The sequence below is a fragment of the Fukomys damarensis genome, unplaced genomic scaffold (assembly GCF_012274545.1).
Source record: "Fukomys damarensis isolate Sample0158 unplaced genomic scaffold, DMR_v1.0_HiC HiC_scaffold_4, whole genome shotgun sequence".
In the NCBI taxonomy this organism is placed as follows: Eukaryota; Metazoa; Chordata; class Mammalia; order Rodentia; family Bathyergidae; genus Fukomys; species Fukomys damarensis.
Window position 1 is genome coordinate 62403372 of NW_022900916.1, and position 13337 is coordinate 62416708.

A 13337-nucleotide genomic window follows, 5' to 3' on the forward strand; every position below is an offset into this window, starting at 1 on the left:
AAGGCCAGCAGAGAAAAAAGCAAACCCCATTATAAAAAAAAAAAAAAAAAAAAAATCATGTACAGGGTCCAGGGATCTGGCTCAGTGGTTCTAAAACCGGCCTCACAAGCGCAAGGGCCTGAGTTGGATCCCCAGTACAAAAAAAAATTAAAAAAAAAAGCATGTATTATTTACAGTGTTTGCATTTTTATGTAAATTTTCTGATTTTATTTTTGCCCATTTTCCTGGCATAAAGATGCATTTTTCCATGCCCCCACCTTCTGCACAGTTCATTAAGTAACATGCCAGTTACCCACTTAGGATGAATTATGTGTAATCAATGGTGGGGTCAAGTTCTTTTAGTTGAGGACTAGTTATTGTTGATCTTTAATTACGATAGGCAGGTAATGGATTATACCTGCTTGGCTATGTAAAATATGAAATCTATGTCTGTAATCTCTTAGCACCTTGCCTCAGTTTGTCTCACATTCTTGCTTAATACTTAGTAATAAAACTTTTTTTTTCTCTGCTACCTTTATGGAGAGAATTTCTAGGTTGAGATTTTATTTTTTTCAACTTACACTTTTCAAACAGCATCTTCACCCTTAATCTAGAGTAGCTATCACCTTACCTACACCTTCGTTGGTCATGTTTTGGTTACAGACCTCCTTTCACCCAGCTTCTGCTAAACAGGTGACACAGAGAAGTTGCAAGCTGAGGTTAGGAGTGTAGCGCTGCTGATCGTAGATGGGCAGTTACTCCACACTGGTCTGCTCCATGTTGAATAAGAAACATCCATCAGTGATTCCCACTTCTTTAACAGAAAACAAAACAAAGAAGCAAAATGAAAGGAAGCAAAGGAGAGGAGAGAGAGATGGGAGGGGATTTTTTTTAAAGAAATACAATCTAGATTTTAATTTGTATGAGAGTCTTTGGGACCTAGTATTTGTCATGGTAGCATTTTCCCAGTTTCTTCTGGATCCTGTGTGTGGCAGTTCTGCAGCAACTTTAGTGACATTTCCATGATATTTACTTAACTTTGTTAGGCCTTAGTTTTCTTATCTGTTAAATAAGAGTTACATTAAATGCTCTTAAATCCATACATCTACAAAGACTATGATTCACAGTTTTTCTTCCTATGCATCATGGACCACGGTAATATGTGTAACAATCTGCATTGGATGAGAAGTTAACTTTACCCCACAAAATCAGATCACATTTGCCTAGAAATGTAAAACCTAAACAGTTGTAAAAAACGAATTCTGGTGCTCAGGGCACTAGCAGCCAGGTCGCTCTCTTGCCTAATCCCTGTACCCAGTGGCAAGACTCTTGGCTCTGCTGCGGCCACTCTCGGTTGTCTTTTGAAGGACAGGACCCACTTTACTGATCCTCTGCAAGCTGAAGCTGGCAGCAGTTACAGCAACTGTGCCATTTCTCTGTATTCTGAAAACCTTGAGATTTATAGCCCAGGACACAGGAACAAATGAGTACTATTTTAGGCTTGGGGTATTTGTGCAGAGAACCAGAGCTGAGGAAGGGAGACTTGCTGTGGTAGACATGATATCAGAGTCAGAGCTGACACTGACCCACAGTCCGGGACCCACAGCTGCCTGCCCTGGCACCTAACTCAGTTTGTCCCACAGCGGCACTCCTCAGGAGACACAATCCACTAGGTGAAGAGTTAAGCCTGCATTGTATCTCTCGCCTACCCACACCAGTTCCAGGTACCTAATCAATGCTGACATCTAAGAGATGCCTCTCAGACTTCACATTACAGAACAGACACAGTGTGGAAGTCAGGTGGGAAGCTATCACCGCTGTTTCATCTTCCACAAAGTAACCCTCGTGTCTTCCTTAATTCATTCTTTCACCTCATATTCTAACTGGTTATTAAATTATGTAGTCTACTTTAAAGATTATGTTAAAGTAACATAAAATTTCCCATTTTAACCATGTCTAAGTTTACAATTTAGTGGCATAAGTACATCCACTTAGTTATGCAACCACCAGTATCTATTCCAGAACTTCTTCATCACCCCAACCGAAACCTGCACCTGTATTCTTTCCTTCTGGCCATGGTAACCTCTCTTCTACTGTCTCCATGAATTTGGCCATTCTAGGTACCATAGGTAAGTGGAATTGTACAGTAGCTGTCCTTTTATGTTGGCTGTGATTCCTTTAAACATAATGATTGTATTCTAACATGGAGGGGAGATAAAGGAAGTCTCTCATGCCTCTCTCCCTCTCCTCGGTCATACTACAGAGGCTCTATCTTCAGAACCTGTAAAGTGAGTTCCTTCCCAATATACCAACTCCCAACATGGATAAAGCATTCAGCCCATTATACCATCTTTTCTTCTAGTTATTTATTTTAAAATAGCATTTTTACCTGAGCATAGAAGTACTGGATGCTAATAATAAAAATTGCAAAATAAAAAAATACAAGCCAGGAGCGGTGGCACATGCCTATGGCCTCAGTTACTTGGGAGACTGAGCCAAGACATTTACTTGAGGTGAGGCATTACAAAGAATATATAATTTCACTGTAACTTCAAATACGTCAATTGTTGACATGTATGTGTAAAATAATTTTTAAATCTTGTCTTTGAATGTACTCATTATGCATCACAAACATGTACTAATGAAAATTTTAAAATCCTATTAAAACAACTTCTAAAATACTCTAGTGGATCTACCATGTAACAGTGTGAGATTCTACTTGATTCAGACTATTCATAATGAAATTTGAAGTTTAGGCTATTTAACACCAGCTAAAATATCAACAAGTATTTTAGTTGACAGTATCTAATTTTTACTCTACACTCATCATTTCCCATAAGTGAAGACTTCAGTTAGGTGCGGGAGACATAAAATGTACATCCTCCATACTTTGGGGGAGTGCAGGGGTAGGAATGGGGACAGGAGAAGCAGAAACTTAAATGAAACCACAGAACTGGTCTCAAGGATCCAGAAGAATCTGGAAAGTTTTCATGAGGAAATTTAAGGGCCTTGGGCTAGAGAGGTGGCTTAGTGGTACAGCTATTGCCTAGCACCTTCAAGGTTTCATCCCCAGTCTTAGGAGGTGTGGGGAGTTAAGGGTTTTAAGCAAGGCTTTGGTAGAAAATGAAGAGGGTACAGATTTAAGAAACTGTTGAATGATAAGAGATAGGTCTGCTCCTGTCCACCTCACCTGCAGTCACCTGAGTTCCTGGAATGGCTGTTCCTAGCCACCTGCGCCTGGGAACAGTGCCTACTCTGCCCGGGCACGGCACACCTGCCCCGAATGCAAGGTCACAGCCCACATACAACAGAACATCAGGCGTTGCTATGGGCATGCTCTCAGCTATTCCCACTTCCTCAGTCGCGGGCCTCCCTCTGCCTCACCCCGAAGCCTGCCCCACTAAATGAAATAAAATGAATCCAAAGTAAATATACTGTGAAAATACATTTTAATACAAAAGTCTTGAACATTAGTATTGTATTTAGAAAATATTTACAATGGTATTTACAATCCATTTTACTGTCATTTTTGTGGACAAAGAGATGACCATGTACACAAAGTTACCTACAGTCACTTCTTTCTAACACAAAAACATTACGTAGAAAAAGGGTAAGAGTTAAAGGAGCAACTGTGAAGGTCATGATCAAATCAAATTCCTACAGGTTCTTCTGGGGTTGAAAAATGCAGGTTAAATCAGGGCAGATAAGACAAGTATCACCACTGCTGCCCACTTAACTGGCCTCCCTTAAAGCAAGCAACAAGCCTTTCTAGTCTGAAGTACAGCAGGGCCAGCCCATGGCAGTTGCTCTAACTTCACAGCAGACTTTTTTTTAGCTAACAAAGCTAATGACTTAAGACTCACCTTTCTGACTGTCAGCTGATCTGATAGTTGAGAAACCCTCCCCCAGCCCAAGGCCTGGTTTCGTGCAAGCTCTGGTGAAGATCACACTAGGATTTGGCCAGAAGCCTCAGTCTCACCAGTGGGGTAGGTGAGAACAGTGGGGAGCAGCTCTAAGAGCAACTGGACGGTTCTGTGTGCTAGAAAAACTCAAGTGAGTTTTTAAAAAGCCAGGAGCAATGCAGTGGTCCGCCAGTCACTTTCCTTAGGGTGAAAGGAGCCACAGCTGTCCTAGCATTTTCTGGATAATGAGATAAGGCCCGTGTGGCTTTAAGACAGACACTAGTGGTTTTACCTGCACTTTATTTGATTGAGCTCTTGGTCAGAAATTCAGAAGTTAAATATTTTACATTTGTATAAAAATATATTTTATGCATTTCTAGAAGTTAATTATGAAGAAAAATAGAGACTACCTGTTCCTAATGGTCTCCCTCGAAACTGCAAACTGAAGCCTTTGCCTGGGAAGAAAAACATACAGAATGGTATGTTTAACTTCAACTGCATTTCATTCTTTCTATCCTCTGTACTTTTCTAAGGGACAAGTAATAAATAAAGCTAATGATTACTGGGTAGTAGGGGAAAAGCTTCTTAAGTCACTTTTCCATTTAAGGATTTCATGAAGGGCCGGGGATTTAGCTCAGTGGTGCCGTCGCCTGCCTTGCAAGTGAACATCCCCAGTACCAAAAAAAAAAAAAAAGAATTTCATGAAAGAAACATATGGCACATTTCATAATAGCATGAATATAGGAAAATGGGAGAACCAGGTACACGTTTTGTGTGTGTTCTAGAGATCAAACCAGGCCTCATATACACCTACGCAAGTGCTCTGCCAGTAAGTGATATTCTCGGTTATCAGTTTTAATTGTATAATCACAGATGGTTGGCAACAGTTTCCTTGATAGTTATTGCAGGAGTGGGTCCAACATGAGTCCATATGTAACCCTTTTCTGGTCTGGTGGGAACTGTAGGGAATGGTGATGACCTGGATTTAAAATACTCAGAAGGTGCATGACAGACAAATTCCAAGTATTCCATCTTCCTCGGCAGATCTTCCTCTGGTCCTAGAAGGTAGCCAATGGAAAGATTAAATATGTTTTGTTTTTGAATGTTTTTGAATAAAATATTAACATTCTCAGAAACCAAGAGGAAGCACTCCGGGGTTGATATTCACCCTTGAACATGCACCTACTCTGAAGTGATGGTCATTTTTTTCCTACTTTGACTGCTTAAGAAGTATGGCATTCTTCCAACCTGAATGACTCGTCTAAGGTCCTGAGCACAACACTGAACATGAAAGTTTATAATGTGCCTGCATTGCTCTAAGTACTCTGTATGTATCAATACTTTAAATCCTCACAACCCTCTCAGCCCAGCACTCATTATTACTTCTATTTTGCATATGAAAAAGTGAAATAAGGGGCATTAAATGACTTGTCGAAGTCACACAGCTGGTTAAGTGGTAGTCAGAGCTGTGAAGCCAGATGATCTGATTCCAGCGTTTGGGCTCGGACCTCCACACTGTGCTTCAGAGCTTGGGGATTAACAAGAGGAGGTAGGGGAGGAGCCAGGGGGTGATTTGGACACATCACTGCTTCTGCTGGGCTCCTGCCCCCACACAAGGTAAAAGAAAGTCCATCCTTTGTGTTATAAGCAGAAGACTGAAGTGTTTGGTTATGATCAGTCTTTTTTTCTGGTACTGGGGATCAAATTCGGGCCCTTGCACTTGCGAGGCAGGCAGCGGAACCACTGAGCTAAATCCCCTGCCTATGTATCAATCTTGAATGCAGGTGAGAAAAATATTGGGATATGACTTGTCCTTGGAGTTCCCACTAAAGAAAAATGTATTACCTTTTCTCAGGATGCAAAAGTAATGCGCACTCATTATAGAAAGAATGAAAAGCTCAGGGTAAAACACTTTAAACTGTATTAATTACTAACTTCTTTTGAGTCTATGTCAATAACTTTTTGCCACAACTTTTGATAGCCTTAAAATGATCAGAAGTATAGCTGTTGTCATTTCAACAATCAACAATAAAAGGTCTAGAATGCATGGTGTGTAGAGGTACACATACTGAGAATTTGTAAGATTTCACGGCATAGTTCTCTGAGAAATTACTTTTGAATACACTTTGATAAGTAACCTAAAAAATCTAGTTCCTGAGCAATAGATTGTTTTGTACAGTTTAATTCTGGGTCACTCAGAAAAATCTTATCCATATCAATTTTTAGTAGGTACACACAGCTCTAAACTAAAATAACTAAAGGCACCCAAATGCATCAAAGTTCTCTACTTTTTTACACCTAGTGTTCATTCGGGACTGCATTTTGCCCCCTTGCCTCTACAGTCATGTGTTTAATGACCTAGTTCCCAGTGAAATGGTACTGGAAATGGGATCTTTAAAGTGAAACCACAGGGTGGGCACCTTATTAGGATTAGTGTCCCTGCAAGAGAACCAGAGAGCTCTCTTTTGGCGAGCACACACAAGAGACCATGTGATAGCAGGAAGGCAGCCATCTGCATGCCAGGTAGTGAGGCTTCCACTGCCTTCCAATCTTGAAGCCTCTTAATCTCAGACCTCCACCCTCCAGAGCTGTGAGACAGTACATTTCCGTTGTTCAAGCCACTCAGTCTGCGGCGTTTTGTCATGGCAGCCCAAGCAGACTAATAAATTCTTCTACGTAACATGAGAGAGTTAACTAAATTCAGCCAGGTGGTACCACTCGTCACACTCACCTATGATATAGGATGCAGGATCAAACTGATCTTTCGGGCTAGAGAGAGTGGGTATGAGCCACGTCAGTGCTGCACTCTTCTCACAATACTGGTCCTGGATAAAGCCCCTGATCTGAGCATAGTAAGGTTTTCCATCTTGTTCATCAATCACCGAAACAACATCACCAATTTGGTAATACACTCCCTGGGGGAAACAGAAGATAATTCCATGTTTAAAATAAAAACAGAACAGTGTAGTTCTGAATGAACATTCTTTAATAAGAAAGCAAGTTTTCAAAGTAGTCAATAAAAGGTCTAATATGTCAATGTTTATGTCTGATGCCAGTTCTAAACTTGTTTCACTTCTGAGTGAAAATAAGACACACACACACACACACACACACACACACACACACACACTACAACTTGCACTTGTTCATAAAAATTCTTTTGACTTTATATCACAACAGCACTATCTCTACTTTTTCTTACAAGTAGGTTTCATTGTCCTAGTTGTTTGGGTTCACAGGAACACTGAGTAGAAGGTAGAGAGATTTCCCCCTATACCCTACCTGCAAATGTACGGCCACTATTAATGTCTCCTACCGTAGTGGTATACTGGTTACAACTGATGAACCTCTACTGCGACATCATTATCACCCAAGACCACAGCTGCGGTTAGTACACAATCTTGGTGTTGTGTATTCTAGGGGTTTAAGCAAACGTATAATGACATGTATCCACAGTTATGTTATCACACAGAGTACTGCACTGGCCTAAAATATCCTCTGAGCTCCATGCTACCCTTCTTTTTTTGCCCTGACTCACTGAAGTATAGAAAGTTGAAGTGACTTGCTGAAAACCATACAGGCAGAAACTGCAGCCTCTACACCTGCTCGATGGTCTTCCTTCTGTATTGCCCCGAAAATCAGTGCTTATCTGCTGAAAATATACTCTACATGCTCCCTCCCCAACCATTCATTCAAAGGAATTGCTATCATAAATTCAAACCAAAAGAAGTAACAGAAACTCTTGATTTTAATCAGCACCAAGATATGATTACCCTGAATTTACCACACATCTCCCGGACTCACTGCCTTTAGCTTTGTATCTTCCCACAATACAGTTCCTTTGCGTCTTACTCAATTCCTATTCCATTTTAATATCCAGCTAACTAATGTGTGCATGTCCTGTGTGGAATACTCCCTGTACCTCTGCCGTCCATCCCATGCCCTCTTCTCTGCGTCTCAAAATGGAAACTCTTTGGACAGTCCTGACGGCTGATCCAAGTTCCTGTGACGTTCTGCATTTCCTTAGTAGGTGCACAGTTCTGCAAAGGCCAGAGTGTCCTTCACTGCTGCAAGTGTGATTCACTGTTGCTTCCCATGAAATGGGGCTTTGGCAAGCAGGTGGAAGTTGCTGGGCTGTGCACTTCAACCATAAAAATGATTTGAAGAAATGCTTTGAGCAACTGAACTGCAACATGAGCACCTGACAGAGCAGGAGCAGAAACTCTGGTGGACACTCGTCCCTGTGTCCAAGGTGACTGCTGCATCTGACCATAAAGAATGGGTGTGGCTGATGCAGGCCACCGCTGGCTAGTTCACCAGCTGGTCTTTTTTCCCAGGTACTAAAGTTTTAAGTTTACCAATCAAATAAATAGTTTTCATTTATGACTAGCTTTGTCCACATGTATAAACATTATTCCCAAGTTAAAAATGGTATTTGCTCATCAGACACTCAAATATATGCTGAATGGATATTGATAACAATCTGTAACAGCATAAAAGTAAAATTGTAATGCAAAGACAATGTCTGAATAAAAGATTTTGATGGCAGGCAATGCCAGGCACACAGTAGGTGTTTACTAACAAGTGCTGTGTTCAATGGTACTCCCTTACCTGTTGGGGATATGTTCCAAGACCCCCTAGTGGATGCCCGAAACCGGGATACTACCAAACTTCATATATTGTTTTTTTCCTGTACTTATGATAAAGTTTAATTTATAAATTAGGCACAGAAATAAATTAACAATAACTAATAATGAAACAGAACAATCACAATAATATACTGTAATAATTAAAATTTATGAATTACTTATTTTAGAATTTCCAATTTAATATTTTCAAACTGCAGCTAACTGAAACCTCAGAAAGCAGGAATCACGGGTAAGGAGAGATTCCTGTGCATATATGTAACACCAACAGGACCGAGCCACTTGAGAAGCAGTCCCTCATTTGTCAGCAGTTTTCAAAGTTTCTGGCTGAGAGAAAGAGCTGGATTAGGAGTAAGCAGACTGAGTTTATGGAGGTGCTCTGCCATGCGGTTTTCCAGGGAGGCCACTTAAATCATTCTGGCTCCTGGGTACCCACAGTCTTGCCTATCACCCCAATAGCTTCCACTCAGTCCCCCCTTGCATGCTTGCTCTGGGCTCTACCTCAACAGCTGGCAGTGATCTCTTGGACCCCCACGGCTGTGCTGGCACTGGGTTTCTGCAACATTGAGTATTTTGTTGCATTTTAGCCTTGTTACTTAATAAGCACTGTAATGAACAGGTTCCACATGTTTCCTTTGGGTGCACATAGAAAAATCACTAGCACACTAAACCTTGAACTTCGGATATAATCTACAAACCATGTTCAACTGGGAAAATTAAAACCCAAACTTAAAGACGTGACGATGCTAATTATTACCACTCATGAAGTGCTAACACTGCTAACCGGTTAACATGCATGATCTCAGGAGGTAACTACTATGCACGACCCTTAGTTTACAGATGAGCATTAGAGGTTGGCCGTAGCCCAGTCACACAGACACTTGCCAAACTGTGGAGCCGGGACCTAAAGTCTGGGCTTAGGTTCCTTCTTCAGGTTGCTTTGCTCAATGCGTTCTCAACTGTGTAAACTTAAAAAAGTTCATTTCTGTCCTCAATGTCATCTATAAAAAAAAGAAGAAAATAGTCTACTCCACAGAGTAGACTGAAGTAAAATGCTCCTCTCAGTGTCTGTTACACAGCAAGCACACACCACATTTCAGCTATTTCTTACTAACTATGTACAAAAAGTAATGTATGAAATGCTAGAAATACAGGAGAGATGTCTTCTGTGTACAGACTGTTTCTGCTCGGTAAGCACTGTTGGCTAATAAAAATAAACATAGTCAATGGTTATAAAACCACATGCCATTAAGGTTCCTAGGAGTTGGTCCATTTGGGCCCAGTATAAAGCTCTAATGCACATAACTGCCTCCTACCTTACAGTTCAGATGCCAAAACACTAAGTTGTTGCTTGTGCCAGGCCTGCCAAGCCTTGGAGTTCTTTTATATGTTGCGATTATTTCCTAAGGCTTCTAGTTTGCAAGTAACGGTAAGTCACCTATCTTGCAGATGTCACAGATATCTGTGGGTGTTGGCCCAAGGGAACCTGACCTTCTCACTTTTTCAAAACATCGTTAAGACTTTGTCACCATGAACTTCTAGTAGGTATGAATCCCCACTACTCTCCATTCCTCTCACCTATGCTTAAAAGCACTTTAGTCTCTGGGCCTACTCTTCTAGACAGCAGAATCTGTATATTCTATGAGTCCACACACTGCCACTGTCCTCAGCCATCAATGCTATGATGGTTTGTGTCTAGGTGTCCTGCCAAAACCTCATGCAGCCATAGCTGGGGATTTTGCAGAGATGGTGGATGTAGAGCATGTGATTAAGGGTGCTAGGACTAAGGGTGGGTGATTTACTAAATCAGTCCACCATGGTTTGGCACTGCCCTAATCCCAGCAGTCTGGATACAATACAGGGGACAGAAAGAGGCTTGCCTTGTCTTTTGTTTGCTTTGCTACCTTCTGCCTGCCACGAACGGCTTTTCCTCTTCAATGCCTGTCTGCCATGCCACCCTACCTTGGAGCCAGCCAATTATGGACAGAAACCTCTACAAACTGTGAGCCAAATAAACCTTTCTTTCTTCAACTTGTGCTATTTTGTCTCATTAACAAGAAAAGTAACTAAGACAAATGCCATCACATTAGTGGGGATGGCTCACTCTTTCATGGCTCTCTATGTATTAGCATTTTAAGAATAAATCACATAGATACATTTAAAAAATAAACTCAAGGAACAGGGATTTAGTTCAGTGGCACCATGCCTGCCTTGCAAATACAAGGTCCTGAGTTCAATCCCTGGTCCCCAAAAAATTATAAACAAATAAATAAATAAACTTAAGACCTTCACATCATTTTTTAAATAGGCAACTTCTCTTCCTACCTCAGTGCTGGATGAGATGTTTTACAACAGCCACCTATAGGGAAAAACAGCTTAAAAGAGAACAAAAAGCATAATCACACTTTATGCAAACAACAGCAGAGACATTTAGACTAAGCCAACATTTTAGCAGCAAGTTATATACCACAGGCCCAATTCTTCACAGACACTTACCTTGTAGAAGATAGATTCTGCAGTGATGATGGTGGAAACAGACTCGGGAGCCTTGATGGGCTATGAAAAAAAATAAGTAAAAATATTACCACCTATAGTGTATACAGTGTGAAAGTTGGATAATTTGAGAAATTCTAAATTTTGTTGTTTGGTGACAAGAATCACAATGAAAGGATGAATAATTTTCTCAGTGTTGTGGCAAAGCATAGTCCAAATATTTCCATTATTTATGCTATAATTAGCTTAAAAATTGCTGAGAAACAGGACAAGCTTCTAATCATGTTGCTGAGATCTAACACAAAATGCATAGGTGAATATTGAACAAAGTGAAAAAATGTCTTCTTAAAGACACAGTCCATCTCAGCACTAGAACATGCCAGGTTATTCATCAATTTTGTAGCAAGCCTGAACTGAGGCTTTAGAAACATTCTTGGGTCCTTAGTAATCTGTCACATTCCCACCATCACTGAAATGCCTTCTCAAGATACACACTCCACTGCTACCACACTGAAAGCAAGCTTCTCCCATATGTCTCTGTACAGAATTTGAAGGGGATGAAGAGACACTAAGTGAAATAACTAAAGAGAACAATCTACAGTACAAAAAGGAAAATATGCCAGGGATATAAATATATAAGCTTATGTTTTGTCTAGTCAACGAATGCCTCATTTTACAAAAACTAAATTATAAAAATCTTAAATTCGGAGCAGTTACTCTCATTAAGAAAAGAATCCACAATCTGCATTAAGAATCTACCACAGGATCCTCTGTGAAAATACCCAACTTCAGAAATGCCTGTACCGATAAATGAATTGAGTGTTATACTTAAAGTTGTTGTTGAATTCTTTATTTCCCATTGTGCCCTTGTGCATCCAAAAAACAGAACCTACTGCAACAAAAATGCACTTCTGACTACCTCCAGCCTCTTCTCCATTTTGTGTAGCAGAAGAGGAAATAAAGGTTTAGGAACAATTCTGATTCATCACCATTTGTCAACTTCATTGCTATCCATCAAAAGATACATTTCCCGGGACTATAATAACAGATATGGGGCTGGGGATTTAGCTCAGTGGTTCTGGCAACTGCCTTGCAAACGCAAGGACCTGAGTTCAATTCCTAGTACCAAAAAAAAAAAAAAAAACAGATATGAAAATGAGTTTCATTATTATTTACTTGGATAAAGAAAAAGTTTTCCTAGTGTTTCCAGCCACATCAGGAACCATCATCTTTCTCTTCCTTTACACAGACTGATCTGATAAAATGTGTTATTTCTTTTAGACTCTTTATTTTCCCAGAGGAAAAAATACATCAAAAAGGAGAAAGCATATTAACAGCATAGTGCAGAAGGCCTCCCAGAGCAGCATTCATGTTTAATGGTAAGAAATGAAGGGCCAGGTGGGGTGGCACACACCTGTAATCCCGGCACTTAGGAGGCTGAGGCAGGAGGATTACTATGAGTTTGAGATCAGCCTGGACTACATAGTGAGTTCCAGGTCAGTCTCAACTACATAGTGAGACCCTGTCTCAAAAAACCAAAAAAGAAAAAAAAAGAAAGAAAGAAACGAAGGCAGTGGAGGACACAAATACACACATATCATTGCAGCACAACACTGGCCACAATCATCTTACATTTTTTAGTTTAAAAATATGTCTTCTTCCTTTTCCTTTGGTGGAAACTTTCTTTTCAGCAGCTGGAGCAGATTTGTATTTAGTGTTTCTGAGCCGTGCAGACCGCCTGTGAATTTCCTGCTTACTCTGAAACAAAAAGAAAAACTGTAGGTAGTTTGCTGTCCTGATACAGCTATTTTTCAAGGCTCCCACGGTGTACACTTTGGAAAGATATTTAAAAATTAAAAACAAGCACCTAGCAAAGTGTCTTCGAGCCTGAAAAGGGTGGGAGCTGCTTAAAGTACAGCAGAGGACAGGAAGTCATCTAGGCCAAGTTGGAAACTACGGATTTATGGCCTTTGTCACAATGGAATATTGATGCCATTTTAAATGACATGATTATTTAACATATAATAAAACATAAGGGGAAGGTGTATAATGACAACGTATGAGGCATGATCCCAAAACAAGTGCATATGCGGACATCCAGCTACCAATGAAGACACTGTTACAGTGGGTAGATTTCTAAAGGGCTCTTTCTGGTTTCCGTACCCTTTGAATTTCCCGGGCTGGGAAAGGTGCTCGGGGACGCGGCCCGGCCCAGATCCCGACCCCGATCCCGATCCCGATCCCTGGGAGTGCGAAGGAGGTCCAGGCCCATGGGGGCCCGAGCACGCCGCCGAGCTCACCTGCTTGCCGCTCCCGC

At 40.8% G+C, this 13337-nt stretch overlaps 2 protein-coding genes across 3 annotated transcripts in view; one reads left to right on the top strand and one right to left on the bottom strand.

Moving 5' to 3' along the window:
* Pex1 (peroxisomal biogenesis factor 1) overlaps nucleotides 1-10252 on the top strand; it is a 68007-nt gene extending 57755 nt beyond the window's left edge. The window contains exons 25-26 of one of the 2 annotated variants that reach the window (XR_004515185.1): nucleotides 4262-4360; nucleotides 9977-10252. The gene's annotated coding sequence lies outside the window, so the exon portion shown is untranslated. Of the gene's footprint in view, nucleotides 1-4261; nucleotides 4402-9976 lie in introns of those variants that run through there. The other variant, XR_004515184.1, reaches the window with a different exon arrangement.
* Gatad1 (GATA zinc finger domain containing 1) overlaps nucleotides 1-13333 on the bottom strand; it is a gene marked incomplete at its 5' end in the record, with an annotated part of 25377 nt that extends 12044 nt beyond the window's left edge. The window contains 6 exons of the mRNA XM_010603499.3: nucleotides 611-793; nucleotides 4292-4336; nucleotides 6613-6796; nucleotides 11024-11083; nucleotides 12653-12778; nucleotides 13184-13333. Of these exons, the coding sequence (XP_010601801.1) occupies nucleotides 735-793; nucleotides 4292-4336; nucleotides 6613-6796; nucleotides 11024-11083; nucleotides 12653-12778; nucleotides 13184-13333 (624 nt within the window). The remainder of the gene's footprint in view (nucleotides 1-610; nucleotides 794-4291; nucleotides 4337-6612; nucleotides 6797-11023; nucleotides 11084-12652; nucleotides 12779-13183) is intronic.
* Between the last annotated feature and the right edge of the window lie 4 nt (nucleotides 13334-13337).